Source organism: Centropristis striata, chromosome 12, assembly GCF_030273125.1.
Source record: "Centropristis striata isolate RG_2023a ecotype Rhode Island chromosome 12, C.striata_1.0, whole genome shotgun sequence".
NCBI lineage: Eukaryota > Metazoa > Chordata > Actinopteri > Perciformes > Serranidae > Centropristis > Centropristis striata.
In genome coordinates, this window is record NC_081528.1 from 35,112,244 (window position 1) to 35,139,459 (window position 27,216).

The following is a 27,216-nucleotide window of genomic DNA, read 5'->3' on the forward strand; positions in this document are numbered from 1 at the left end:
GTTGACTATATATTTTGCTGGCAAATTCCAAATCTTCTCCCAATTAAGGTTATCAATAAAATTATTCCAATAAGCAATGATGTAGGGGGTTGATACAACTTCTTTCTGAAACAGTGAACGTATTTTTCGGTTATTGTTGCGTGTAGAAGAGAAACAAATTTGGCCAATTTCATGTTTGGATGGATCAAGGGGCAAAACAGTCGGATTTTGTGTTAAAGTGCATCTAAATAACATAATTACACCTAGAGGGATAGCATTGATAACAATATCATATTCATTAATAGGAATTGGGATTCTATATTTTATGACAAATTCCTGATATGTAAGTAAGGTACCATTTGAGTTAAATAACTGATGAACTAGGAGTATATTGTGAGTAAACCAATAGGGGTAAAATAAGGATTTGTTTCTATATATAATGTCTTTATTGTTCCATATATAGTATCTATGCGGGGAAAAGTTATGTTTGTAGATTAATGACCAGGAAAGAAGCATCTGTTTGTGAAAGTTGGATAATTTCAGGGGGATTTTTTCAATATTGTAATTACAAAATAAGAGGAAATTAAGGCCTCCTAATTTAGAGAAAATAAAGTTTGGTATGAAGTTCCAGATTGAAGAGGGGTTCTTAATGAATTGTTTAAGCCAGTTAATTTTGAATGTATTATTCAGAGTGTGAAAATCTAAAAAATTAAGACCGCCCTTATCATATGTATTCATTATTACTGATTTTCTAATATAATGGGTTTTGTTTCGCCATACAAAGTTAAATAGCATCTTATCAATGTTTTTTGAGATCTTTTTATTAACATCAAGAGATAAAGCAGCATATGTAAGACGGGAAAGACCTTCAGCTTTGGTTAGTAATATTCTGCCTTTCAATGACAAATCTCTCTGCAGCCATTGATTTAATTTCTTTTGAGTTTTGTCAATAATAGAGTGAAAGACTGGTTGCTGCTTAATCATGTCCGTTTGTAACGTTCATTGACTGTGGCTCACTGGACGATACCATTAAGGCATCCTGAGGGGGGGGTCAGGGGGTAGCGCTCCTTTTTAAATCATAATTATTTGGACACCATTCTTCAAAACATGAAACGTGGTGTAGGCAGCTTTACTAAATAGTGCCAAATGTGTGCATAGTTATACGAGAATCGTACAATCCTAAAAAAAAATAGCTTGTTGTACCAGTGGTACATTCCCACTACTAGGCCATCTTTCGGCGTCACTTGAACAGCGCAGCTTCCTTTGCTAACCAGAGAGAGCAGCAGAGGCTAACAGCTAACACCATGGCGTCCACTGAGATAGCAAGGCAAGCGGTGAGTACTCTATAATATTCAGGATGCTATTGTCAGCATCAACACACACCTCTTGAAATGTGTTCGTTATCCTCCTTAATGTCAAATGTTCAGTTTTAGCGTTACGTAATTAGGGATAGATGTAGATGAGCTAACAGCTAGCCACCTTTCCTGGTTATATTCCATCCAAAATTCAATGTAACGTCGCTAAACAAAAACGACTGTTAGTGACGGTTAGCTGCAAGAAATCTGACTGTGATTTCCTTAATCTGTAAGAAAAGCTGGTTTTAATTAAGGCCTTAAGCTACCCAGCCGTAGCTTTGTGTAAAATATCTTCATTCCTGCAGGTTTCCTGTGCAGATATCGCTAAAATTACCATTGAAGCGAAACGGTGGTTTTATGAAATTAAATATTTTAAACACTGTGTAGTAATCTGTGTTAGCTCACGGTAAACCGATATCCTGTTATATGGAGATCGGTAGGCCATTCATTCTGAACGCCCCCATTTCTGCACGGCTACGGTGCTGATTTCCGTTATGTTGTTTCATGTAAGTCCCGTTAACTTTCAGTCGGGCGTTGTCTGATGATCATAGAAAATATGAACAGAACTGATTCCAGCTATAGGCATTTAGCCCCTACAATTTTAAAATCGTGTGTAAAGTTTGCCTGGTTTTTGTTCGGGGGAAAGGAAGAAGAAGAAGAAGAAGAAGAAGAAGAAGAAGAAGAAGAAGATTACTTTATTAATCCCACAATGGGGAAATTCAACCTCTGCATTTGACCCATCCTTTTTTTTTTTTTTTACACACAAGTGAACACACCATGCAGTGGGCAGCACATTACTGGGGGGGGGGGGGGGGGTTAGGTGCCTTGCTCAAGGGCACTTCAGTCCTAGACCTGTCAGTACCGGGATTCGAACCAGCGACTCCCCAGTTACAAGCCACGGACTGCCTCGGAAGCTGCTACACCCAGAAAAGAGAGCTCAGAATAGCAAGGTTTTGCAGTTTGATATCCCTTTGCGGCTCAAATGAATGAGAACCCGCTGTGTGTAACTTGGCTGTGAGTGTATTGAAAAGCAGGAATGGTTTCAGGAATGTTTCACTTGCAGCTGAAGAGGAAAGGGTGTTTGTCCAGTGGAATTACCCCCCAGTTTTCCAAATACTTCCTCAGCTGTTTAAACCTAATTTCAACTATCCAAATAATCCACAACTGTCCAGTACCACCAGCATGACCAGTTATTTTAAATTGACCCTCAAACGGAATGTTTTGCTCCTCAAAGCCACTTTGGAAAGCACCACTGTGTTATGTTAAGCCACATAATGGCTGGTTAGCTGAGGTTTAGCTGGTTGGGAGCTCTTGCTTTGCCATATAATCTAAATTCTTTGCTTTCCTGCACCTCGTAATGTAGACGTGGGCTGCAGAAATGAGATTCGCAGAGATGGAGATACTCACCAGCAGCCACACGCCCACACACACACATGTAACAACAGTGCTTTTACACTGTGGTGTCCTGTATCACTCTGGTCCAGAGATAGACTGTGTACAAACACTGTAAAAGTAGAGTGAAGAGGAAGTGCAGCAGACCAAAAATAGGCAGTTTAAGGGTTCAAGTCAAAGTGACACGACAGAAACACACAATGCTGCCTATATTAACCAGATTCTTTGGCTCTTATTTGGTCATTTTATGAGCTTGAAAACAATCAGGTTTTAAATTAAATGTTTATTGTCAAAGATCTTAGCTTTTTCAATTATCTTCATGTGAAGAGCAATACCTGTCCATATATGTACATTGTGGTCTGTAACTGTCTCGACTGTGGAGAGAAACTTGTCACAGGAAACAGGAAGTGAGCAACATTGCACCTAGAGTGTGTCTCAAAAACTAACGTGATCAAATATGGTGGAAAGTGTGTTAATTCAAGTCTCCACAGAAGAACAATAATTGAGATGTAGATGATAATTATAATGTTGGGGATAATCCTGTGTATGTTTACAGGCATGAGATCATTGTGGCTTAACAAGGCATATTAATGCATCAGGTGGCCAGTGATTGATAAGCATTTACCTGATATTTTACGTTTATTTCTTTTGTTTTCAGGGTGAAGGTGCACGTGCTGTCCCTCTGGCAGGACATGTCGGCTTTGACAGCATGCCTGACCAGCTGGTCAACAAGTCTGTCAATCATGGATTCTGCTTCAACATCCTCTGTGTTGGTGAGTATGTCATGCATGAAAATTCTTATGCTTCTTTTCTCTCTCTCTCTCTCTCTCTCTCTCTTCTCTCTCTCTCTCTCTCTCTCTCTCTCTCTCTCTCTCTCTCTCTCTCTCTCTCTCTCTCTCTCTCTCTCTCTCTCTCTCTCTCTCTCTCTCCCTCTCTCCCTCCCTCCTTAGGCTAAATTATGACTTATTTGCGTCAGTGAACGTCAGGCTTTTCAACAACATGCAAAGCACATTACTCAGTATTTGACCTGCTTTGATTCCTTGTGGCCAGTCAGCATTGGCTTCCATGATGAGTAAGATACTCATGTGTTCACATAGAAATGTATAGAGTAGAATTTTTTTGCAGGAATTGTGAGAGCTAGAACACGTACCTCTACATCTCTGCTAGCATTATTCCCTCACAGTCACATACACTCGTTGGCAGCAGTTGGCAGCTTATTAGATGCACCCAGCTACAACTAATGAAATCCAATAGGACAGTCCTGCAATAAACCCGAGCTTAATGGAGGAGATGAAGTTCAGTTTGTGTCGAAGCTGTTTTAGAGCGGTGTTGAGCGGTGTTGGGGCTCTACTTTGTCTTGCTCTTTCAATGTGTTGTGTTACACCGAGAGGTGTTTCTAATATTTTTCTATCCCATTTGTATCAATGGATGCTGGCTAGAACTCAAGACGTTTTGTTTTTTGGCAGCATTACTTTACCGCCTGCCACACAGACATTCAAACAATTTTTGCTGTTTGGAATCCTGTTGTTTTGGGATACTTTAAATCCCTAAGCAGTGTTAGAAATGTGTAACCAATTGGTTGGCAATGTTTACTTCCTCTGTATTGTGTTTGTTTTTCCCTTACATGTCCAAGTTTCTGTATACACAAAGAGGAAGATAAGACACTCAAGCTCTGAATTCTAGACTGATATTTTGTAGATAGAATTTCTGATAGTGATACTCCAGTTTTGATATTTTATGCCTGTTAGAGTACAAATGTCTACAATTTCTATTTGTATAAGACCTCATATGCTATCTATTTATATTTTTATGTGTTGCTATTAAGAAGCCTAGTTGCATTACTACAACAACATGTGTCTATATTTTTAGGTTTTTGATTACAGCCCGATCAATAGTGATTGATTTTAGAGGAAAAAAATTCACCAATTACAAAATATGGCAGCCGATATAATGCATTTTTGAGCTGGAATGAAAACAGACTTTTTCCGTGTGGATTGTGCAATGATTTTGCACCAATATCACTCCTTAAACGAACAAATAACTTCACTTTAGTATATTTTGCATTAGTATACGTTGTATACACTCTCTGCTGGACAAACTATTTGATGATGAGGCTCTTTCTTAATCACCTCAAGCATCCTTTTCTGCAATTTATGTTCTGTAAAAACATTTGTATATTGAATGACGTATATCTATACTGAGTGTCTGTGATAAGCAACTATTGGCTGATCATGTTGGCTGTCTGACATATCTGTTTTGCTCTTATTTTGATGATCAGAAAATGCCTGTGTTGGCCATTTTTAGTGGCAAGCCTCATAACTGAAAACTGTCCCTTTTACTTATGTGGAGGAGTAAGAAAGTGGAAAAGCCCCAAACATTGTGTTTTCACAATTTAAACAAAACTAATGTCATCATTACTATATATCCACAATTTATAAACTCTCTTGATAATAGTACAATCCTTTCAAGAATATGGAAGCTAAGATGATGCCGGAAAGTAACAACAGCTTGTATTACACACTGTAAATGCTGTTATGTGACTCACAAGTGCAGCATTTCACAGTCGTATAAGCTTTACTTGAGTCAAAGGCATGTGATCTTTGATTTTTATGATTTGATTGTGGTCTAAAATTCCAAAGAGGGAATGAAAACTGCAGATGATTGGTTTCACTGGGCTTAAAGCTGACTGATATTTGTACCAGGGTTTTATTATGTTATTTATGTTATCAGGAGATTAAAGTGCAATCCTTTCTTGTTTGCCCCTCAGTTTCTGCAAACAAGCTGCCAAATTGCCTTCAGCATGAGAAACTTCTCTATAGTGACTTAAACTGAGCTCAGAAACCAGCAAAAAGACCTTCAGTGTCACTTACTTTGGATTCTGAGGGAAAGATTAGAAATTTGGAACATAGTGAGATATCCTACAAAAATGGGCTCACGTGTTCAGACTGTAGGTCAGGCAGTGATGAATAAAAATAGAACTTCTTACAGAGGGAGCTCTGTATCTGAGTCATCTGACAGCCTCCAACAGTAAATGGATGTCAAAATACATCAGATAATAAGCAGCTACTCCTGCTGTTTTTGTGACTGTAAGCATTTGAAAATGATATGGGTTGTTTGGAGCATCTTCCAAATGTCAAATTTAATCAATTCTGACATAGTAGAGTGCTCCAGGAATGAGTCTTAAAACCCGGAAATAACAACGTTTTTGTTGTTTTGCCGTTTTGGTTAGATGTCTGTAGTTAACACAAGCCAAAGAAATGTTCATGTTTTGTTCTGGGACAGAAAACAAGTCATTAAGTATCCCTTACCTTTTTAGGCTTTATTTTTTCAGTTTCAATAAATATGGGCTCAATATGAGTGAAGACCTCAAGCATATATTTATCAGAAGCTTGATTACGAGGGCTGGGCAATCTGGCCAAAATTGTTGTTAATCGCAATGAACTGAGTTGTAATATAAAATGAGATGTAAAAATAACTTTATAGTTTTCAAAATGTATCCCTCAAAATATTCAGGTTTTCAGAGAAATTTCAGTTTTGGATCAATTGTGTATCACGACATCTTGATATATGATTTCATCATGCTATGATTCCGTTGAAAGATGATAAATTCTGATAATTATTGCTCTGTCCCAGTTGCTATAATAAACTTTCTTCTGTTTTGGGGGTATGACTGGCGAAATGACAGACATTGTCATCTAATGATAAGTGGAGGTGACAGTTTAGTCTGAAAGAACTTAAGTTCAAAGTTTGTAGGATCGCAGTAACATGATGAATTATCTCTGTGCTGTCCAGGCGAGACGGGTCTGGGGAAGTCCACCCTCATGGACACATTGTTCAACACCAAGTTTGAGGGCGAGCCCACCCAGCACAACCAACCAGGAGTCACGCTCAAGTCCAACACCTATGAGCTCCAGGAGAGCAACGTGCGCCTCAAACTCACCGTCGTAAACACCGTCGGCTTCGGAGACCAGATCAACAAAGAAGACAGGTAAGGCAGTCTGGAGAGCCATCTTTTTTTTCTTTTTAAAAAAAAATATTTTTATTAACGAAGAAACAAAGAAAAGAACAGTGGATTACTTATTAGGAGCCACAATATGAAAACAAAACACTAAAACACAATTCTAGACAACAAAGACTCAGAAACATATTTACAAATTAGACAATGTACACACAAATAACATACAAAGAATAATATAAAGGATAACCACAATAACAAAAATGAAAACAACGATACACCAGTACAAAGCCACACAACGAAAACAGACAGTCGTCTGGAGAGCCATCTTGTCTTTGGGAGAGGGAGGGGTTCAATGTGAGCAAAAGTAAAAAATCCACACTTGATCGTGTGCACAAAATTCCCTGAAATACGATGCCTCCGTTATTGCTCCGAACCTTTCGGGAGCTCAGCTTTCACTCGGTCCTGATCCTGAATGAATCTGTGCCTGTAGGATATGAAATCAAATCTCCATCTCTCTGGATTTTCTTTGCAGTTTCACAGTATCAACTTTCAAAACAGAAATCAGATGTAGATGCTTTTATCCCTGGCACAGGCCTGAGGCTTACTCCATGATATTGTTACCAAGCTTGCCATCCACAATGTAATTGCTCACTCTGCCGCTGAGGTCAGTTTGGGGCGAAATGTCATGTGAGTTCTAGCTCTGTAAACTCTTATAATTGGGAGGCTGTGCTTGTTTCCAGGTTTTTACACTTTGTTCTGTCTGATATTGCCGATCACAGAGGAAATAACGCAGATTTTACACAAGCACATACTCATGGTCATGTGAACTGCCACTGGCAGAATATACTCCAGTATGTAAACTAGCTCTTTGTTTCTCTGTGTTGGTGTCTGATCATTTGTGCTTCCTGTAGTCCTCAATGCAAATTCAAATGTCATCATTGTCCTTTTTTTCTATAGCATGCATTGTTTTCCTATTGTGGACATAATGTCAGTATTATTGCATAAGTCTAGGGGATAAATTTGTCAACTATTTTGAAAATCATAGTCATTTATGAAATAAAACACATTTGGTAGTTAGACCGTCTCAAATGGGCAGACTGATCCTTTTCTGAGTCTCTTCCCACAGAAACCAAAGCTAATGATGGATTCTGTTAAGTTGTTAAGTTAAAAATTAAGTGTTTACTGTGAAGTTATTTTCAAATGACAAAATGGAGATACCAGGCATAAACTGGCAAAGCTCACATTGTACCTGAGTTCACAGTACAAATTCTGACAAAACGCAACACATGACGACTAATCGGCACTCCGTATAGTATGTTAATGGTAAATGGGGGAGTCACTTTCAGCAAATCCTTTAATTAAACAAGAAGCTGTGGACATACACCGTCTGCAAAGGGTGAAATGTGTTTTTCCAAGTGTTAAGTTTGTGTCGTTCCAGAACTCTATTTCCAACAGTGTTCACCTTTTTATATACTGTAAGGATTAAACTTAATGTACTGTAGGTAACAATAAAGCAGTTTTTTCAAATAAACAAAAACATATGCTCACATTGCTTTCCTCTTTTAATGTTTCTGACAGCTACAAGTCTATCGTGGAGTTCATTGATGCCCAGTTTGAAGCATATCTACAGGAGGAGCTGAAAATCAAGCGCACGCTACACAGCTACCACGACACCCGCATACACGCATGCCTGTATTTCATCGCTCCCACAGGACACTCGCTCAAATCCCTGGACTTGGTGACGATGAAGAAACTTGATAGCAAGGTGAGCTTCACTTCATCAGCTGGAAGCCATTTTTATGTCTTGAAGATTCCTGTAAATGTTGTTTTTATTGTCTTTTGGAGTTTGGAAACAATTTATTCAGAGAGCCACTTTATTTTTTGGGGTGGGGGGGTTCCATCAGTTCCTGATCAATTCTGGTGAGTGTTGGTGTGTATTAATGGCTCTTTTAATATGCAGTGGAAACCCATTTTGGTGATCAACTGCTTGTATGAATCAAAACCCTTGTAAAGAATAATTCCAATATAAGTATACACTATAAATGTTTCTGTTTCTTTTATAACAACACCCCTTTGATACTTTACTTCTCGATATACCCTTCTGCGTTCCCGCTGGCTACTGGAGGCTGGTGCTTTGCACACATTGAATTAACGACAGGTCATTTTCTGTCTCTGACAAATGTAGTCTCCTTGAAGCTTTTGACAAATTGTCAATAAACAAGCAAACAAGATGCAGCAACAAAACTTTGCTGAATAGCACCTGTCACCAGCAACCGGAGCTCATCCTGTAGACTGGAGGCTCGGAGGGAGGCAGACGCCGTTCTTCTGCAATGGCAAAGTTTAACTCCGTGTTCCCTCAGGCTACACTGTGTTGTCTGCTCAAACAACGAGAAAACCGTCACCACTGCTAGTGATGATTTAAAAAAAAGAAAGCCACCTGTGGTTGATGGTGTCCTTGTCAAGTCGATTAATAGTGAAGCTGTCTATTTAATTTCTTTATATTCATGTGATGAATATACAAATATAAACAAGATGATAATCTGATAAATGTGTGTATATATATGTATATGTATATGTGCATATATATATATATATATATATATATATATATTAATTAGGACCGGAACTTTAACGCGTTAATTAAGATTAATTAATTACACAAAAATTAACGTGTTAAAAAAATTGACGCATTTTAATCACACTTGTTTTTGCACCGCGGAACGTTTCTCACTGGATGAGTGTCAGGCGGACCGATTATACTGGAGCACCAACTAGCGTTCATGAGTTCAGACAACAACAAACCACAGTGAACATGAAGGAAGAAGCGGATGAGACGCTTTGGTTGGCCCCGTGGATGATGGGACATTTAGTTACAACAGCGAATGGATGGAAGCGTCGATAAGAGCATGGTTGTGTTGCTATGCAACAAGGAATTCACATATCACCGCAGCACATCCAGCCTCAAGTATCACCTCAATGCTAAACATAAAGCAGCTAGCGTGGAAATAAACAATATTTTTGTTGCTTAAGCTTATGTATTCAGTAATTATTCAATGGTATACTAAAAATCCATGTGAAAAAAATTACTTCTCACTGTTCTCAGGTCAAATATTTATATGCGATTGAAATGCGATTAATTTCGATTATTAATTACAAAGCCTCTAATTAATTAGATTCATTTTTTTAATCGATTCCCGGCCCTAATATATATATATATATATATATATATATATATATATATATATATATATATATATATATATATATATATATATATATATCGTTATATATATATATTAGGGCCGGGAATATATATATATATCATTAAGTAAAGAGGATCATTGCACTGCAGGAGAAGAATGTTCAACAATAAGTATTGTAATACTTCGACCCTGGATAGACTAAATGTACTTACTGTATGTCACAGACATACTGTAGGTAAATCCTTTGGCACTGCATTGTTTTTTGCAGCATTTGATCCATCTACTCTAGTCATGGGTCGTAAACCTTTTCTAGGCCATCTGCCTGCATGCAAATTGGCTCTGGTCTTGTTACTGCGTCGGTGTAGGTCAGCTGTGAAATGCAGTCGGTTCAGTGACTGCAGCCTAGTTCTTTTTGTGTGTGTGTGTGAGGTTTCCACAGTAGCTTATTTGCATGGACCTCCTGGCTTTTGTACAAAGAGTCGGCTCAGTGTTTGCCAGAGCAGCTGAGCCCTCTGGCAAGCTTTCACAACAACGTGATCCAGAGCAGAGCCTCCGCCGTTTACACATTCACCTAGTGGGGTGTTCAAACAATAGTCTACCAAAGTGTCTATGAGCAAGATGTTAAATCTTTAGGAGTGCAGAAAAGTATGAGTCGTGCTCATGACCCTGAGTGTCCATTGTTATTTATAAGGGGGCCTCAAAAGTTTTGGATTCTGTTGGTGACAGGGCTTGTAGAAAATTCTTGTGTGGGAGGGGAACTCAAATATTTCATCAGCCAGTTGTAAGAGCATACTGTATAAGAATAACTCCATCTGTTTGCCTTCTTTGGATGACATGAATAGTATAAATGTTAAGGAAATAATTTGAGTCTGACTATTAACACCATGTTTGGAGAGTTTTGAAGTGATCTGGAGCCGGGGATGGAAGCCTGCTGCTCTCCTTGCCGTGCTTACTATTTTTAACTCTGTGCTTAAGAATGTGTAATTGTTTGTGATACACAAAGGCCTGGGGCTCCAGAAAGACTGTTATGTTAAATGATGAATAGAGCTGGGGTGATTCAGCCCCCCTTGTCTTTGAGAATTACTATTACAATCCTGGGTAACCAATGATTGGAAGGGGGCATAAAAGGATTTGTTGTAGGTTTATTTTATTTTTTATTATCCCTGCATTTTGTTCAGGTAGAGCTACTTTCTCTTAGTGTCAAAGAACCAGTGGGCAAACTGTGTTACTATAATATATACATAATTTGACCATAAAATTGGTTACTTAACATTTTGATGCTTACACATTGGAGGGAGGCTGGTGAAAGCCATCAAAAAATAGGATTTACCATGTGGTTATTTCATATCGACTACTTATAGTTGCTGCTCTGCCCTGCTTTCATAAAACGGTTACCGCTGTATGAGAGGAGTGGCATGGTTTTGACAGACAATCATAACGAGTCAGGTTAACACTGCTAGCATTGCATTTTTGCCATTTAAAACTGTCAAATTTTTCTTATGATGAAAATTTCAATAGGGTAATAAAAACCACATAATAAGACAACAACAAACATTTTTCACTAAAGATGCATCCCTTTTTTTGGGAAACTTCTCATTCGTCATTTGTCATTCTGTCAGTGTACATTAAATCTCTCCTCATTTCTCAACTGCAGGTCAACATCATCCCAATTATTGCCAAGTCGGACGCCATCTCCAAGAGCGAGCTGGCCAAGTTCAAAATCAAAATCACCAGTGAGCTGGTCAGCAACGGAGTGCAAATTTACCAGTTCCCCACTGATGACGAGTCAGTGGCAGAGATCAACTCCACTATGAACGTAAGGCTGGCTTTATATGTATATCACAAACTAGTACATAGAAAATGTTACTTAGTTTATATTAAAAATAATGTTTGTTGGACGGAATCTTACTTTTACTCTAAAAGTACAGTCGTTTACGCAGCAACATTTATTGTTTCTAGTTTTAACATAAATGATGCGTTACCAGCATGAACAGCATGTGATGCAGAATCAGGACAGGCATCGTCTGTCTGTCTGGGCTGACAGGAAGCGGCCCCGTGTTCAGAGCAGCACAATCAGCCAGCTCACTCTGCAGGAAGCCTGCAGTGTGGGAAAGGGCCTGTGTTCACTGACAGATGAGCTGAGGCTCACTTAGCTGTTTATGAGGTCAGATCTGTAGTAATGCTTTAACTCTCCCTAACTGATTACGTTAGACCGCTGCCTCTCGGCTGTTGTTGTACAGTCTGAGTAGCACTCTGTTCTGATAGAAAGTCATACATCCTCCTGTCAGAGCTGTGTCCTGGTGTCCGTGAAAATTGGCTCTAAATGGCCAAGTTATGTAAAAAATATCCCACATTTTTCTGTCTCATCTTAGTGATGTTAACACTGCTTAGGAATGTATCCTTAGCACGTATAAATCAGTGGCAGTAATACTGTCTGACTATTGAGAAATGTTAGCAGAGCTGCAGCGTGCATGTGTGTAATCTTGTTGGTTTGTGGGGAGAATTTGAAGAGAAACAGCAAAGCCCTCAGGTTTTTATCTATATAGCACCTTTCATAAGATAAAATGCAGCTCAGTGTGCTAGTACAGTAGGAACAAATCAAAACCACAGGGATTAACCCATTGAAGCCTGGAAAGCGGATACGTAGTTTTGTAGTATTTGTATAAGCTCTCAAATACCTTTTTGAATTTCATTTCTATCTGCTACAGAGGCTGAAAATCTATTATTTAGTAGAAGAGTTGACACTTTTTTTCCAGAATTTTTCCAGAATTTCCAGAAAATTAGAGGCTTATTTTAAAATCACCCAGCGATTTTTCAGGCCTCTAATGGGTTAAAAACAGAAGGCATTAAGGACCACAATAATAAGATATTAATATCCTAAATAGACTTTTAAAAATAGGACATCAAAAGAATAAAACAACTTGATAATGGTAAAAACAGTTAGGATTGACATGAGTGAGAAGTATAAAAGAAATATAAAATAATCACAATGACGTTGGAAACAGGTGGAATTAATTCAAAGCCATTATATAAAAAAAAGAAGCTGTTTTTTAAAACCGAATTTGCTTGTTTTATTTGTGATGCGAGTTTGTTCTTACTTTTTGTGAGTCAATTTTAGTGTGTCTATCTGCCATTTCTGACCACGTTCTTTATGTAAACTAATTGATGCTATTTAGGATCCACGATAATGAAGAGAATGCGGGGTGTGAGGAGCTCCGACACCGCAGGAGCGCGCAGCTCGTACCTACATCTCAGAATATACCAACGTTGCTTTTCCCTCTGCTCCACAGAGCCATTTGCCATTTGCCGTGGTGGGGAGCACAGAGGAAGTGAAGATTGGGAACAAGATGGTGAAGGCTCGGCAGTACCCCTGGGGAACGGTGCAGGGTAAGCCGAGGTCACATCCTGTACAGGAAATGAGAGCGCGCTCCCTCTCGTCAGAGCTGCTGCAGCTACTCCCTCATGTCATATTCCTCCTCGGTTCCAACAGCTGCTGCAAACAAGCTGATAACCTGTTATATAACCTCATTTAGCTGCAGCACCCATCACACTGTATGTTAAAGCTGCAGCAGCTTTTTATAGAGAATTTTATATCACTGACGATATTTCAATTAATTTCTAATTGACTTACTCATAAATCCATGACGGAGTGGGTGTAATGTTTTGTGGATGGATAGTAGATCTGAAGGGAAACATTGATCTGCTTTTAAGCTGTTTGATACTTTACCAGCCTCCTACTGTACAGTTTTAAATTGTATGTTGCTTTATTAACAAGTGTGTGTGTGTGTGTGTGTGTGTGTGTGTTTGCGTGTGTGTGTTTGTGTGTGTGTGGGTGGTTTGCCAGGACGATGCCTGGTCAGCACACAGCTTAAACACAGTGCAATCCAAGAGAATGTGGGCTGCAATTTACAATTATTTCCATAATAAATGATTTTCTTAATCATTTGGTCTATAAAAAGCCACAAAGTAATAAAAAATGCTCATCAACATTTCCAAGAGCTCAAGGCGACATCTTCAAATATCTTGTTTTGTCTGATCAAAACTCCAAAACCCAAATAAGATATGATTAACTTTGTTTTTGGAAGGGGAAATTTTGCTCAGGCAATAGTGCTGTATAGAGCTGCAGTCAATTTAAAACATAATGTAGTAAACAAAACAGTACAGTGGGAAAACAAAGTCACAGTAATAAACCACAAACCGCAAGATATATTGCACATCATTGTGAATAAATGTTATAAATAAATAGGCATTCTAATAATGAGGAAGAATAAAAAATAAAATAAAATGATGTATAAAATCAAGTGCAAAGGCACCTTCTTGCTTATAAAGTACACAAGTAAATATAATTTATATATTCAGTTTAGAATTATGTAAAATCCTCACGCTGGAGAAGCAATTTTTTTCTTTCTGAAAAACTGTAAGCAATTTATTGAAATAGTTGTAGATTCATTTGTTGTCTGTTTAAAATGTATTGTTTGTTGTTGCTTTTTAAGGTTCATTTGGTTTTGCCTTAATTTTACATAATGAACAGCCACATCCAGTGATTTGTGTATAAAGTTCCGCCTTTTTATTCATTCCTCCCTTGAGGGTAAATAGGACTCCAATTTCTGCACTGTTTATCCAATATGGATATGAAAAACACCCCGAGAGTCAGCACTTTAACCTCACAGTTTTATTTGAAATTCTGTGTGTTGAGTTAGAGCCAAAACGATGAAAAACACATCACTGTCCTAATGCTTCCTAACGGCACTGCATAAAGTTTCTGTCCGCAGGCGTTATCTGACATTGAATCTGTTTACTGCAGACTGACTGTGTGTGCGTGCATGTGTACTCACATGATGTCACACGGTCTTTGAGAGTGTTGGGCTCAGTCCAGTCACAAAATCAATAGATTAGTCACAGGACAGGAACGCTATTCTGTCCTGACTGGGTCTCTCAAATACTCTCTCCAGTTAGAAGTTCTGCTGTCAAAATGAATGCAGTAATTTTTGCAAGTAATTTTGAAATATTTAACACAAAATAAACATTACAGGCTGTAGCCGGCTGAGTCTAAAGGATACAGTGAAACCGATATCATATGAGGGTTGAAGATTTAAGGAATTTATTATGTTATTATGTCTTGTTGGGGAGGGGTCTAAATAATGCTCCAAAGTCAGGCTAGATTTTGGTGAGGAAAAACTGGCATTGGCCATTTTAAACAGGGTCCCTTGACCTGAATGAAAATGGGTGCTGTGGGTACCCAAAAGTCTACCTAAATGCACATTATTACAAGCTATGGTCTTAATATGAAAAAAATTAATATGTGAAGTGTTGTATGTTACTGCCACGGTATACATATTGAAAATGACATAATCTATAACAGGGGTCTCAAACTCCAATTACCTGGGGGCCGCTGGAGGCAGTATCCAAATAACCAAAAAAAGACACAAAATGACAACAACAAAAAAAGACACAAAATGACAGAAAAAAACTAAATTACTTAAGAAAGACACAAAATAATCAAAAAAAGACACAAAATTACAAAAAGACTGAAAAAACACTAAATGACTTAAAAAAGACACAAAATGACCAAAAACTACACAAAATTACCAAAAAAGACACAAAATGATTTAAAAAAGACACAAAATTACCAAAAAAACACACAGAATTAAAAAAAAATATATATACAAAATATTACGAAAAAAGACACAAAATTATTTAAAAAAGACACAAAATTAATTTTAAAAAAAAGACAAAATTATTTTTTAAAAAAACACACGGTAAAGTACCATTCCTATAAACTCACATTAAACTTTCATATCAAGGTGGGGGCCACACAATATCATCATGAGGGCCGCAATTGGCCCGCGGGCCGCAATTTTGAGACCCATGATCTATAATGAATAGGATCCGATCTGATGTGTTGAGTCAAACGTTCATGTGTCACTACGATGTGTGTGTCTCCCACAGTGGAAAATGAGAATCACTGTGACTTCGTCAAGCTGCGAGAAATGCTGATCAGAGTGAACATGGAGGACCTGCGAGAGCAAACTCACACGCGCCATTACGAGCTTTACCGCCGCTGCAAACTGGAGGAGATGGGCTTTAAAGACACAGACCCAGACAGCAAGCCCTTCAGGTAGTCTTCACCGATTTCATTTTGCATATTTCTGCATCCATTTCTTGTTAAAAACCTTTCATGAGTTTGCTAGATTGCACCAGTTTGTGTTTGCAGCTGGTGTGTTGATAAGTGAATAGTTTATTGTGATGCTTCTGTTATAAATTTCATTCTCTTTCTCCTTTTTTTCCTGTGCCAGTCTTCAGGAGACATACGAAGCTAAGAGGAACGAGTTCATGGGCGAGCTGCAGAAGAAAGAAGAAGAAATGAGGCAAATGTTTGTCCAAAGAGTCAAAGAGAAGGAGGCCGAGCTCAAAGAAGCAGAGAAAGAGGTATCATAATGACACTCGGCAACCACACCAGCCTGAAATATTATGTGCATCACTATTTCGCATGTGTTTATATAATCATGTTAAAATGTCAGATGTTTATACCAAACGAGGCCAAAGTTTAAAAAAAATGTGTAAAACAACTGTGAAAGTAATCCCTGTGAGCAAAAAACTCAACTTCTGAATGCTCCGTTTCCAACAGTTTTTTTCTACTCTCTACTTGAGCTGATGTCAGCGTGTGCCGGATTTCTATTTCAAGTTATCTGCTCCAGGCACATTAGTGCAGTGTTTGCATTACATACACTGCAACACATAGAAACATGCTTACTTCAGGGAAAGATGCAATCTTGTTAATTTTGGATCATATTGCTGCTTTCAAAGATATGTTTTGGCTTTATTTGACAGTGACCGGGCTGCCTGTTTACAAGGACTAAGCCTCATGTGGTAAACGCTCTACCAGTGTTCCACCTTGACGCCCAATTATTGGTGATTTTTAAACAGCAGAATGTGCTGTCACAGTGGCGTGGCAGTCGCTCTCCGATTTCAGTGACTGAAATCAAGAGCACAAATTGGGAGGAAATTTTTCTATTCGGGCACCACCGGTGGTAAAGGAGACGCTGACGCTCCGGTGTCGGAGATAACGGTAAACAGCAGAAGACAACAACATTTAATAGCCTCGGCTAGTATTCTGTTTAAAGAATTTCACGATCGCAGGGTGTATTTATTTTTGGATTATGTTTTAATGATAAATGATGTAGTCTAAACATGTTTTGATTTGTCACGATTAAAAATCAAAACACCACAGAGTTTGATCAGCTTCAGGCATCGATACAATAGTCTAGGATCAATTCTCAGACTCAGACGTGTCGACTTCACACTGACTCAAATTTGCGTACAGGAGTTGACAGCAGAGGTGAGATCTGATCGTACCCTCCGCTCACGTCCAAATTGATAAATGCCGAGGCTTGCGTGGAAATGATCTTCCGCCCACTTTACGATCACTTTCTGACGTTCGTTTGATAAATGAGGCCCAATGTGTCTACTTTAAGGAAGTTTCTGCTCTGAAATGACACAAAGCATCTCTTCTTTTGTCGCCACCACCTAGCTGCACGAGAAGTTTGACCGTCTGAAGAAACTCCACCAGGACGAGAAAAAGAAGCTGGAGGACAAGAGGAAGTCCCTGGACGACGAGCTCAACATGTTCAAACAGAAAAAGACTGCTGCAGAGCTCTTGCTGAACCAAGCCCAGCAGGCAGGGGGCTCCACCACACTCAAGAGGGACAAAGAGAGGAAAAAGTAAGTATTGTTCTCTTCCTCCTGTGCCTTTATTCATTCATCTTAGGTGGAGCAAGAGACCACCTCCAATTTTGTTAGGAAAAGTCTGGATACTGTGAGGCTGGGAGGATCATGGCCACATATTATTACATTGACATTTCGGGATCTTGATTTAATTGCCAAATCAGGACATGAATATTGTTGCCAATGTTTGAGAAGTTGATTGTGGGCTCTTTATGTTGTACAATAGACTAAAATGTGTAGCTGTATCCTCATCAAAAGGCAAATTCTTTGAGCATTTATTCCACTTTGTGCACATTTGCTGCAGACGGACCTTAATTTTGGTCCATCTTACTAATATTATCAAGCGCTTAGTGGTTTCTCTGTCACCACTTCTTAATAATTCGCCTGATATTTGTATAGTTTAATACATAGCGTTGTGAAAAGCTTTGGCTAAGCCTCAGACTTCTCTCAGACTCTGTTCTGTATTTTTGAGAGGCAGATGAAAGCTCCAGTTTAACCTCCCTATAATGACAGAGAATATGTCGAGCGTTAAATTCCACGCTAACAGAGCTGACCACGGTTCATTATTTATCACCAATGTGGAAAATTAAGATGGAAATTAAGAGGAGCGGAGAGAGGGAGTGACTGCTAACAATAAAGCGCTGTCCTCGTCTAAATAGTTGAAACGTTGCCAACTGTCAGAAATCGTCATCATGAAATTAAATACAGATTTGTGTAAATAACTTTATTGCAGCTCTGTCAACATTTAATGGACAGTTCCATTAACTTGAAAGGGAGTTGATAAATGAAGAACATTTTTTAAAGATCACAGTTCATAATTGTTCCAGTGGAAACTATTCGACAATGTTCCTCACTGTGGCCACTCCTCTGTTTTAATGAATCTACAATATGAATTCAATTTTCGATTATTTGTTTTTCCTGGTATATCTGATATTAATTCTGCGGTTCTTTCTAACAGTTTAAATCAATATTTTTTCCACAACATGTTTCATGCTGAGAGGCAGCTCTTTGAAGCCACATGTTCACATCTGGTTGTAGAGTGCTGTTGACTTTGTTGGTAATCAACTCCTGCTGGTTTTGTGTTGAAGCTGATGTGACGCCGTGCCTGTTAAAAAAGGAAGAAGACACTTGCACTGAGAAGGTTCTTGTTGCTTTATTATTTTTCCTCCCTGTTAATATATTTTCTTCACAGCAACACACTTCTTCTCTGTATGAGCTCTGCCTGGAAAGTTCCTCTTCCAAAAGGGGACGCTGTGCAACTTAAGTTTGTCTGTGGGTCACTGATTAAAACTGACTAGAGAGTTCTTACACTTCAGGTGTTAAAGGGATAGTTCAGATTGTTCTGAAGTGGTATTGTATGAGATACTTAAAGATGTACTGCTGTGGATGAGGCAGCAGCAAAACTTATTTTGGCTGTGTAAGTTTACATTTACGCAATATTTAGAATATTCTTACCACTGTACTATGCTGCCTGACAGCCCTCTCTGATGGTAAACTGAGTCTATTATCTTAGTTCTCTTTAAAGCCACCAGACTCCCTTGATAAAAACAGAAATCTTACCTCGCAGATTACAGGAGTTTCTGGTCTACCACTGTTATTGTGTGATTTTGATGAATTCAACCTAACTCTTTAAACCTCCAAAGTCTCACAATAACACAAACAAACTAAATAAATCAAGGTAGCAGGAGACCAGCAACTCCTGTGTTCTGCAAGTTAAAATGTGAAAGAAGTCTGTTAGCTTTGAAGAGCGCATAATGTCTTCAGTTCCCCAGTTGAAAGGGTTGTCTGGCAAGGTAGAGTGGTAAAAATATTCAAAATATAGCGTAAACTTATATTGACTTTGTTTGTCTGGCTAAAATATGTTTTGCTGCTGCTCCCATCCGCAGCAGTACGTTAATCAACTTCTTTGTTGGTACTCTTGCCTGATTCTCCAAACTGGGAGCCTTCTAAAGGCTATCTACTGTAATACACTGACTCTAAGTACCTCATACAACCATACTTTAAAAACAAACAAAAAAAAAAACATTTAAGAGTTCTTGTACTTTAAGTGTCAACACGGATTATCTGTCAGTGTTTTTTCAGTTCCCAGACGACCAATTATGGATTACTGCTTGTTGTGTACATGTGAATCTGTCCTGTGAGTGCATGTGTCACCTATGTTGCCTCCATAATGTTTTCCAGTTAACTCCTCCCACAATTGCTGCATGCTGCATGGGGCATCTTTTCTGGTAAGACACCACCAACAATCTTACAATACAACTCTGGAAAATATAAACGAGGTATCAGACTTTTCACTTCTGACATGAACACAAGTAAATCATTACTCAAATTAGACTTGGAGAAAAAAAAGAAGGTCAAATGTCGTCAAAATGGCATCTTGGATTTAGTGTTTGGAGATTTAATCCATCCTGCAGATGCTCACTTTTTTTTCTTCCCATCATTGACTGTGACACCCTGCCGCTGGCCTAAATATAGAGCAGGCTGTTCACACATCTACCTTTCTGCTTCTCCACAGTAGGATTTAACCACAATCAAATGAACCTTCAAACGCTGTTAAAACTACCATATAAATTCACATGCATTTAATTTGCTTTAAAAGGCATTTAAATGTGATAAATGAGCCCAGTAATTCCGATGTTTGAGTGTTGCAGGCCCACAGTATATCACTGGTAACATCTGTGTCGATCATATCCTTGAGCTGGCAGTGTTTACCGTCCTGGTGCCAGCTTCTAAATCAGCCAGTTTATTAGCTCCCCGCACACCCATTTGATATACTTCCCCATCTGCCTCCCTAAATCCACAACAGTCTCTTTTTTGTGGCTCTCCAACGTCCTTCCCCACCCGGCCCTGCAGTCGCACAAAGAGCCATTCAAGGCTGAACTGAGACTAACAGGTCACACCAGAGCAGCAAACAGCCTCGGGGCCCAGCTCTGTTTGTGGAGATGACATGTTTTGTTGATCTCGCAGCCATATGACGACCCCCTCCGCATCCCCCTCCCTCTTGAGTGGATACAAAAGCCAAATCCACAGAGAGAGATGTTGTTAAGACTCAACCGCTGGGGAGGGTAGAAGTGAACGAAGACATCTGTCTCGCAATCTGTAAACTCCTCAAGCAGCTCAGGACTGCTAAAATAGATGAAAACAAGCTGCTGTTTGATGAGGAAGACAATCAGATACATTGTTTAAAGCTCAGAGGTGGGACGAAACCTCTAAAAACTGAAAAATACAGTTATTTTTGACTGTACTTGCACCCTAACCTCTGTACACTCAAACCTTTTATGTTTCCTTGAAAGCACGATCTCCTCTAAACGCCATCTGGTCACTAATGTTGATGTGATGTCACCCATGTGAAACAGTGTGTGTCGTGATGATGTTTTAACTCAAAAGAAAGCAATAACAGCCCTTCTCTCTCATTTCCAGCATAGGATTCCTGTAAAAAAAGTGCTCCCTTGTGGCCATCCTGCTGTGAATGAGTTTCCACCCCATCATCCTTTTACCATGCCCCTTCCCCACCCTCACCCTCACCCAACCCCCTATAATTCAACCCTCCACATGCCCCACCCTGCTCTCTGGAAGACGCTGGGCATTGCTATCAGTTTGACATCACTTGTTTTTGCTGAATGATGCTTGTATGTTATATGGTTTTTACAAGCAGTTATTCGGCTTGTTTTTTTATACGAATTTACAAAAAAATGCATTCCATGTTTGTTTTATATGAAGTGATTAATTGCATGATGGAGTGAGCTTTTAAAAAAAAAATATTAACAGACATGACTACTGTTGTGATGGGCAGAATTGTATTGAGGGTAAAGTGAAACATGCATCAGACGATGGGAGCTGAGTATTTACAGTATTTGTGGTCAAACATCTGCTGTAGATTACAGAAACTAAAGAATTAAACCAGCTGAGATTTGATGAAAGAATGGATTAAGTTAATGTTGATCCAACTTCAGATTAAAGGACAGCAAACAGCTTAGTGATTCTCAATTTTCAAATCTTTAAAAACTGCATGTAACAGCTGTCTCGGAAATAACTACTTATCCTCACATTGTGAACAACAATCACCAACATACTTGTTAGGATTTAGTCACTGTCGGTACAGCTGCAAAGATTAATATATTAGTTCTTGATAGGACTAGCCAATATATTAATATTACATTGATATTGTGATATGAGACTAAATATCTATGGCATGTGTCGACTTTTCCTTGTTTTTAAAGCTGCACTACATTAAAATGGTGTTATTTTCTGGATTCACTGTTAATTATAATCTATAATTTGGTTTTAGGTAGGGCTTATTTTAGTAGCAAATACATTGTTTCCTCTTGCAGCTTCACAATAAAAGTCACCCCATGTTTCACTAGGTGAAGCAGCAGCAAGGGAAAGTTGAAGTCGTTTAAAAAAAGCTCTGATCCGGCTGTAAGATTGTGAGCAGTAAACTGTAAGGCTGATATCAATTAAATAAAATACTAAAAAACATGCATGCACCTTTCCCGGTAATCCACCATATGTGTGAGGGCAAAATTAATCCACCTTGGAATCGGTGGAACCTGCCACTAACATTGAAAACTATAATGTAAAAACATCGAATGACTGCTGCAGGAAAAAATGCAGAGCATGAATAACATCAAAAAGTGGATTTGATTTCACGAAAAACATAAAACGTTCCACGGACTTTCAGGTCAGCCATATAGACTTTAGAGTTACAATAAGAATAGATTCTGAGATTTAACATGTTTTGGTATTTCTGTCCTTCGGCTGATGGTGTTTCACTTTAACCAGATGCATGAGTAGTTGTGAGCCTAATCTCTTTGCCACTTCTCCCATACCTCATTCATTGTCATGTGTTATGTGCATACTTGTATTAGCTTTCACATTTGCACTTTTTTATTCACAAATGTGATGTTTTTTAAAAAGTATATATAATAATGTTGTCAGTGCAATTGTAACTTTCCTTTTTATTTTGCTTACTATGAAGGCACAATTTAATGTTTGTATTAGTGTTACACATAAAATTTATATTACCTTTAAAAAAAAAAAACATAAATAAAGGCCAATTTTTCACCAAATATTACAACTGTGGCCATAATCATTGTGTGAAAATATTGAAATTGCTGAAAATTGCGTGAGTTTAAATCTCAAATGAGGAAAGTGGGTATGTTTGATTTAAATGATGAAGTTTTTCTTGTTTTTCACCACTTCCAAGGTTCAGGGATGCCTGTATTTGTCTTATAAAATATAAAAGACAAAACTGTCTTGGTTTTAAGACAGTGCAGCATTAAAAAAACACTTTCCACATGATACCAGGGTCAAACAGCACCAACGGACAGAGGCGTTCCCTCCTCCTAATCCTCCGCTCACTGGTCTCTGTGGTTTCACTTTCCTTTGCAGTAATCCCTGGCTCTGCACTGAGTAGGTCTTCAGCCCTCAAGCTTTGCTGTAGGGACCGGCCTTTGTGGGTACTGAGTACCTCAAATGTGACCAGAGGCTTTGTGGACCCCATCCTTCAGGGTTTCTTAATCATTACCTGCTATGCTATAATATTGATTATTGTTTATCTGTGTTTCACTGCAGCTCTAACCTCACCCTCAGCAATCTAATTGCTTTTTTTCTGCTTATGTTTATATGTGCACTGTTTTTTCTTGCTGTGACTAACACCTTTTTCCACTTGATAAAGATTATATGTGCACTTGTTCATTTATTGTCATATTTTGATAGTTATTAACATTTTTGTCGTGTAAATGGACCACAGACGAAAAGACAATCATATTGTTTAACATAAATTAAAGGAGCAGTGTGTAGGATTCAAATAACTACTAGTTTAATAGACTGAAAGAGCAGCTTCTGTATTTTTGACACTATTGAAAATTATACCGTTGGGATTTCTAAATACCCTGGTATACCATAATAACATACCGTACTGTCAAAACATGGCGGTGCAACTTGACAGACTCTGTATAGATATGGGGCTCCTTCTATCACATTATTTTTATGCCGTTTTTCTGGTTTGGATTGGGCAGGCGTGAATTAATTATCAACCAAAGTAACCAGACCGAGACCAGCTTCAAGAACTCTGGAGCGTTTTGTTTGTATTTGACCTCAATTTGACCAAACTACTGGCTGTAATCTGCAAGTTTGCGCTGATTGGCTCCTGTGGACGGGTTTGCTTTGCTTTCTGTGACACGTTCGAGCCTGTAAACTGTAAACAATTGAAATGTTTCTAGTCCAGAACACAGGACCTTCTTCCTGTATTTACTTTATTATTCCCACCGCAGATAAATCTGACCAATAAGCAAAGTGAACAGTCTCATGTTATTTGTCGGGGTCATTTTAGTTTGCTTTGACTTGACGCTCAAGACAAAAGTAAAAAAGGAAACTCAACTGATTCAAACCAAAGCAAATGAACTATAGGTGTTAAAAAACATCCTTAGTTTCAGGTGATTTTACACTAATAAACCCAAATTATGAACATTATAATCCATTTCTGCCCTTAATCCTACACACTGCTCCTTTAAATCACAATTTAAAATCATGCAGCGTCATCAGTGGGCACAAAATAATCCTACATTTTATGCTTAATGTATTGTTTGAACTATGATCCCAGGGATTTTACCTTCTAACTTAATCTATTTTCTACCTGATGTCAGATGCACTTCTATACCTCAAGCTTGACTCGTGTTTTTTGAAGGTGTCTCTGCTTTGCCACTTCTCTAACGGCTGGCTTTCTCTCTCTTTGTCTCTTTAGCTTCTTTTAATCTGTCTTGACCACCTGAAGAGGGGATTGCAGCTTCCGCAAGAACTAAGCACCCTTTACCTCTTCCCGTTTTTCTCGCTGTTATCAACCCCTTTTTTATTCTCCCCCATTGCATCTCCTTTTGTTGAATATGGCCTTATGTGGACTCGCATGGTATTTCATACCACCTAGTGAAGCTCTAAAAACCCCATGCAGGTTGGGAACCGGGCACAGTTTAAATCTAATTTTATGTCTTAATGTATATAAAGAGGCTCTTATAGTTAATAGAAGTCACCAGTTGGGGTTCACACATTTATAGGATTCATAAGTTAAATCATTATTTGATCTTTACATGAAACAAGATTGCAATGACCTGCTGCACTATGCACTCATCTTTTCAATAGGAGTAATACAAAGAGAGTTGTAGAAGGATAATACAAAGTGAACATTAAAGGGATAATTTAGATTTATTGAAGTGGGGTTGTATGAAGTACTTATCAATAGTCCGTGTATTATCTAGATGATGGTTTGGAGAAGCAGGAAGGAGTGCTGCTACAGAAGCTGGGCAATGTACTGCTGTGAAAAATGTATGTAAGCCACCTTAAAAATCAATATCAGTGCAAGTGTATGCTATATTTAGAATATTTTAATCTCTGTACTTTAGCAACAGATGCTGTCTTCAAAGCCACCAGACTCCATTGACAAAATCAGTCATTTTACCTCACAGAACATGGGAGTTGGTCTAATGCTGTCTTGATCTGTTAGTTTATGTGCTACTAGCCCCTTTCATAGTGTGGTCCCGCAAATGTCCTGTTATATTGCCGGAAAGACCTGTGCTGGCTTTTTGCCTAAGGGCGTTAATAGTGATCGTGTGAAGACGTGATATTCGTGCCTTTTCATAGTGGAGTCCAGTGTCAAATATCCCACTTCGGCCCGATGTCCCGTTCATAGTGGTCCCTCTTCCACCAATTTTCCGCCTCTGTAACTACCTCTGGAGGCGGAAAATTGGTGGGATCATTTCATCCCGGCATCCCGATTCGAGCGCGTTCATAGTGGAGGCGAGACATTACAGAGCCATGAAACGGCACTATGAAAAGGGCTATTGTGTGACTTTGGTGAAACAAAACTAATCATTTTGAAGTGGTTGGACACAGAATTCAGAGCATATCAATTGCCTGCACACGGCTCTCAACATGGGGTTGGCTGAAATGTTCTGAGTATCATGTACTTCCCCTTTAAAAGACAAAAGTCAAACAACAACAAAAACAAATTTAACTGATAGAGGCTGCAGAAAACTAGTAACTCCCTTTTCTGTGAGGTAAAATTACTGTTTGTCAATGGAGTCTGGTGGCTCTGACGAACGCCTACACTGTAAAAAAAAATCTATTTAATTTACGGTAAAATTCCGGCAGCTGTGGTTGCCAGAACTTCACTGTAAAAATTACAGTGAGCGTATGTAAATGTAAGTATCAGCAAAAACTGTAATTCATACTGGATAATCCCATTACTTTTTGGATAATTGTTTCATCATGGTATTTCTCCATTAATTTGACATGAAAATTTTATATTTTTACAGCAAAACTGTGTGTTTTTACAGTTTATGACAGTAGAATTTAAAGTTTTATGCTATTCTTTGATTTACAGTAATTAAATCTATCTACTACGGTGATGTACAATGTTTAATTTTACGACCTATTTCTAATGCAATTTGACAGTGTTTTACTGTAATTTCTACAAACATTTTTTTCCAGTGTAGATAGAACGCAAAGGGCTGTCTGATGGCAGGATAAAGCAGTAGAAACATTCTAAATATAGCGTACATTTAAACATTTAGGTGGCTGAAATACTTTCTGCCATCTACAGCAGTACATTGCTTAGCTTCTGTGCCGGTTCTCCTACCTGCTTCTCCAAACTGGGCGTGCTGACTGTGGATTAATACCTCATATAACCCCACTCCAAAAATCCAAACTACCCCTTTAAGATAAAACTCCACAGAACATTAAGGCTCGCTGATTTAAAACCAACTCATTAAGGACAGAAGCACTTGTGTGAAATGTGATATGAATATAATAAGAAGTCATGTTGTTTTCTTCAATCTAGTTCAGTTTGAAATGATAAACTTCCTGCTTACAGGTTTTCTGAACATTAAAATCAAATTAAGAGTCATGCAAAAGCCAAAGCAATTTTTCTACTCAGCACTTGATCGATGGTTCCCATGTTTACATGCCACTGTTAAATACCATGGAGGTCACATGTCATGGCCTTTTATTACACATTGTGCTTTAATATTCACCAGCCTATCTTATGTTTTTTTTTTGCATGCATCTTTTTATTTAATTCCTGCTGTGACCTTTGACCTGCTTGTTTTTATCCCCTAATAATTCAGTTTTGCAGTCAATTTCAACTTCATTGCTGTTTTCTTCAAATGGTGCATATTACAAATGTATATTTGCTCTGTCCTTTGATTTCAGCTCCCTTTTTTGCCAAATACTAGTATTAAGATGGAGTTGAACTGAATCCCGGATAGGATTGTTAAAAAAAAAAAGAAAAAAAGATACTCATGCATTTGTATAATTTATAAGGATATATTTTGTGTATTGAAGTGGAGACTTGTTGTTTATTACCTATGACCTTTGGACGTGACTCTGAGTGTAAAGTAACATTTTGGTGTCGGACAATGCCATACATTTTTCTAGTATCAGTCATCACCTCTTGTCGTCAAAAACTCATTCCCACACTACAAATAATTAAAAATCTTACTTTAGTTTGATTCCATTGATGTACATTTTCAATAAAAAATATGATCCAAACTTGGTAAGCATTTGTCTTTTATTTACAGTGTTGGAAGCTCATGATCAACCCTTATAATGT

The 27,216-nt window shown here is 38.3% G+C and overlaps 1 protein-coding gene across 6 annotated transcripts; it reads left to right on the forward strand.

Moving 5' to 3' along the window:
* Positions 1-1,212: 1,212 nt before the first annotated feature.
* On the forward strand, positions 1,213-27,155 carry septin6 (septin 6). 6 transcript variants are annotated; one of them, XR_009395301.1, is made up of 11 exons: positions 1,213-1,313; positions 3,385-3,499; positions 6,519-6,714; positions 8,263-8,449; positions 11,542-11,703; positions 13,178-13,274; positions 15,837-16,005; positions 16,184-16,316; positions 17,419-17,609; positions 18,701-19,840; positions 21,033-22,683. XR_009395301.1 is itself a non-coding variant. In XM_059345580.1 (11 exons), exons 1-10 carry the CDS (start codon positions 1,284-1,286, stop codon positions 18,702-18,704), a joined length of 1,284 nt encoding a protein of 427 aa, XP_059201563.1. In that variant the 5' UTR covers positions 1,213-1,283; the 3' UTR covers positions 18,705-18,753; positions 21,033-22,683. The 6 variants fall into 6 exon arrangements, 5 of the variants coding, with proteins under 5 accessions (XP_059201563.1, XP_059201560.1, XP_059201559.1 ...); XM_059345580.1 differs by having other exon boundaries at positions 18,701-18,753; XM_059345577.1 differs by having other exon boundaries at positions 19,794-19,840.
* The last annotated feature ends 61 nt before the right edge of the window (positions 27,156-27,216 follow it).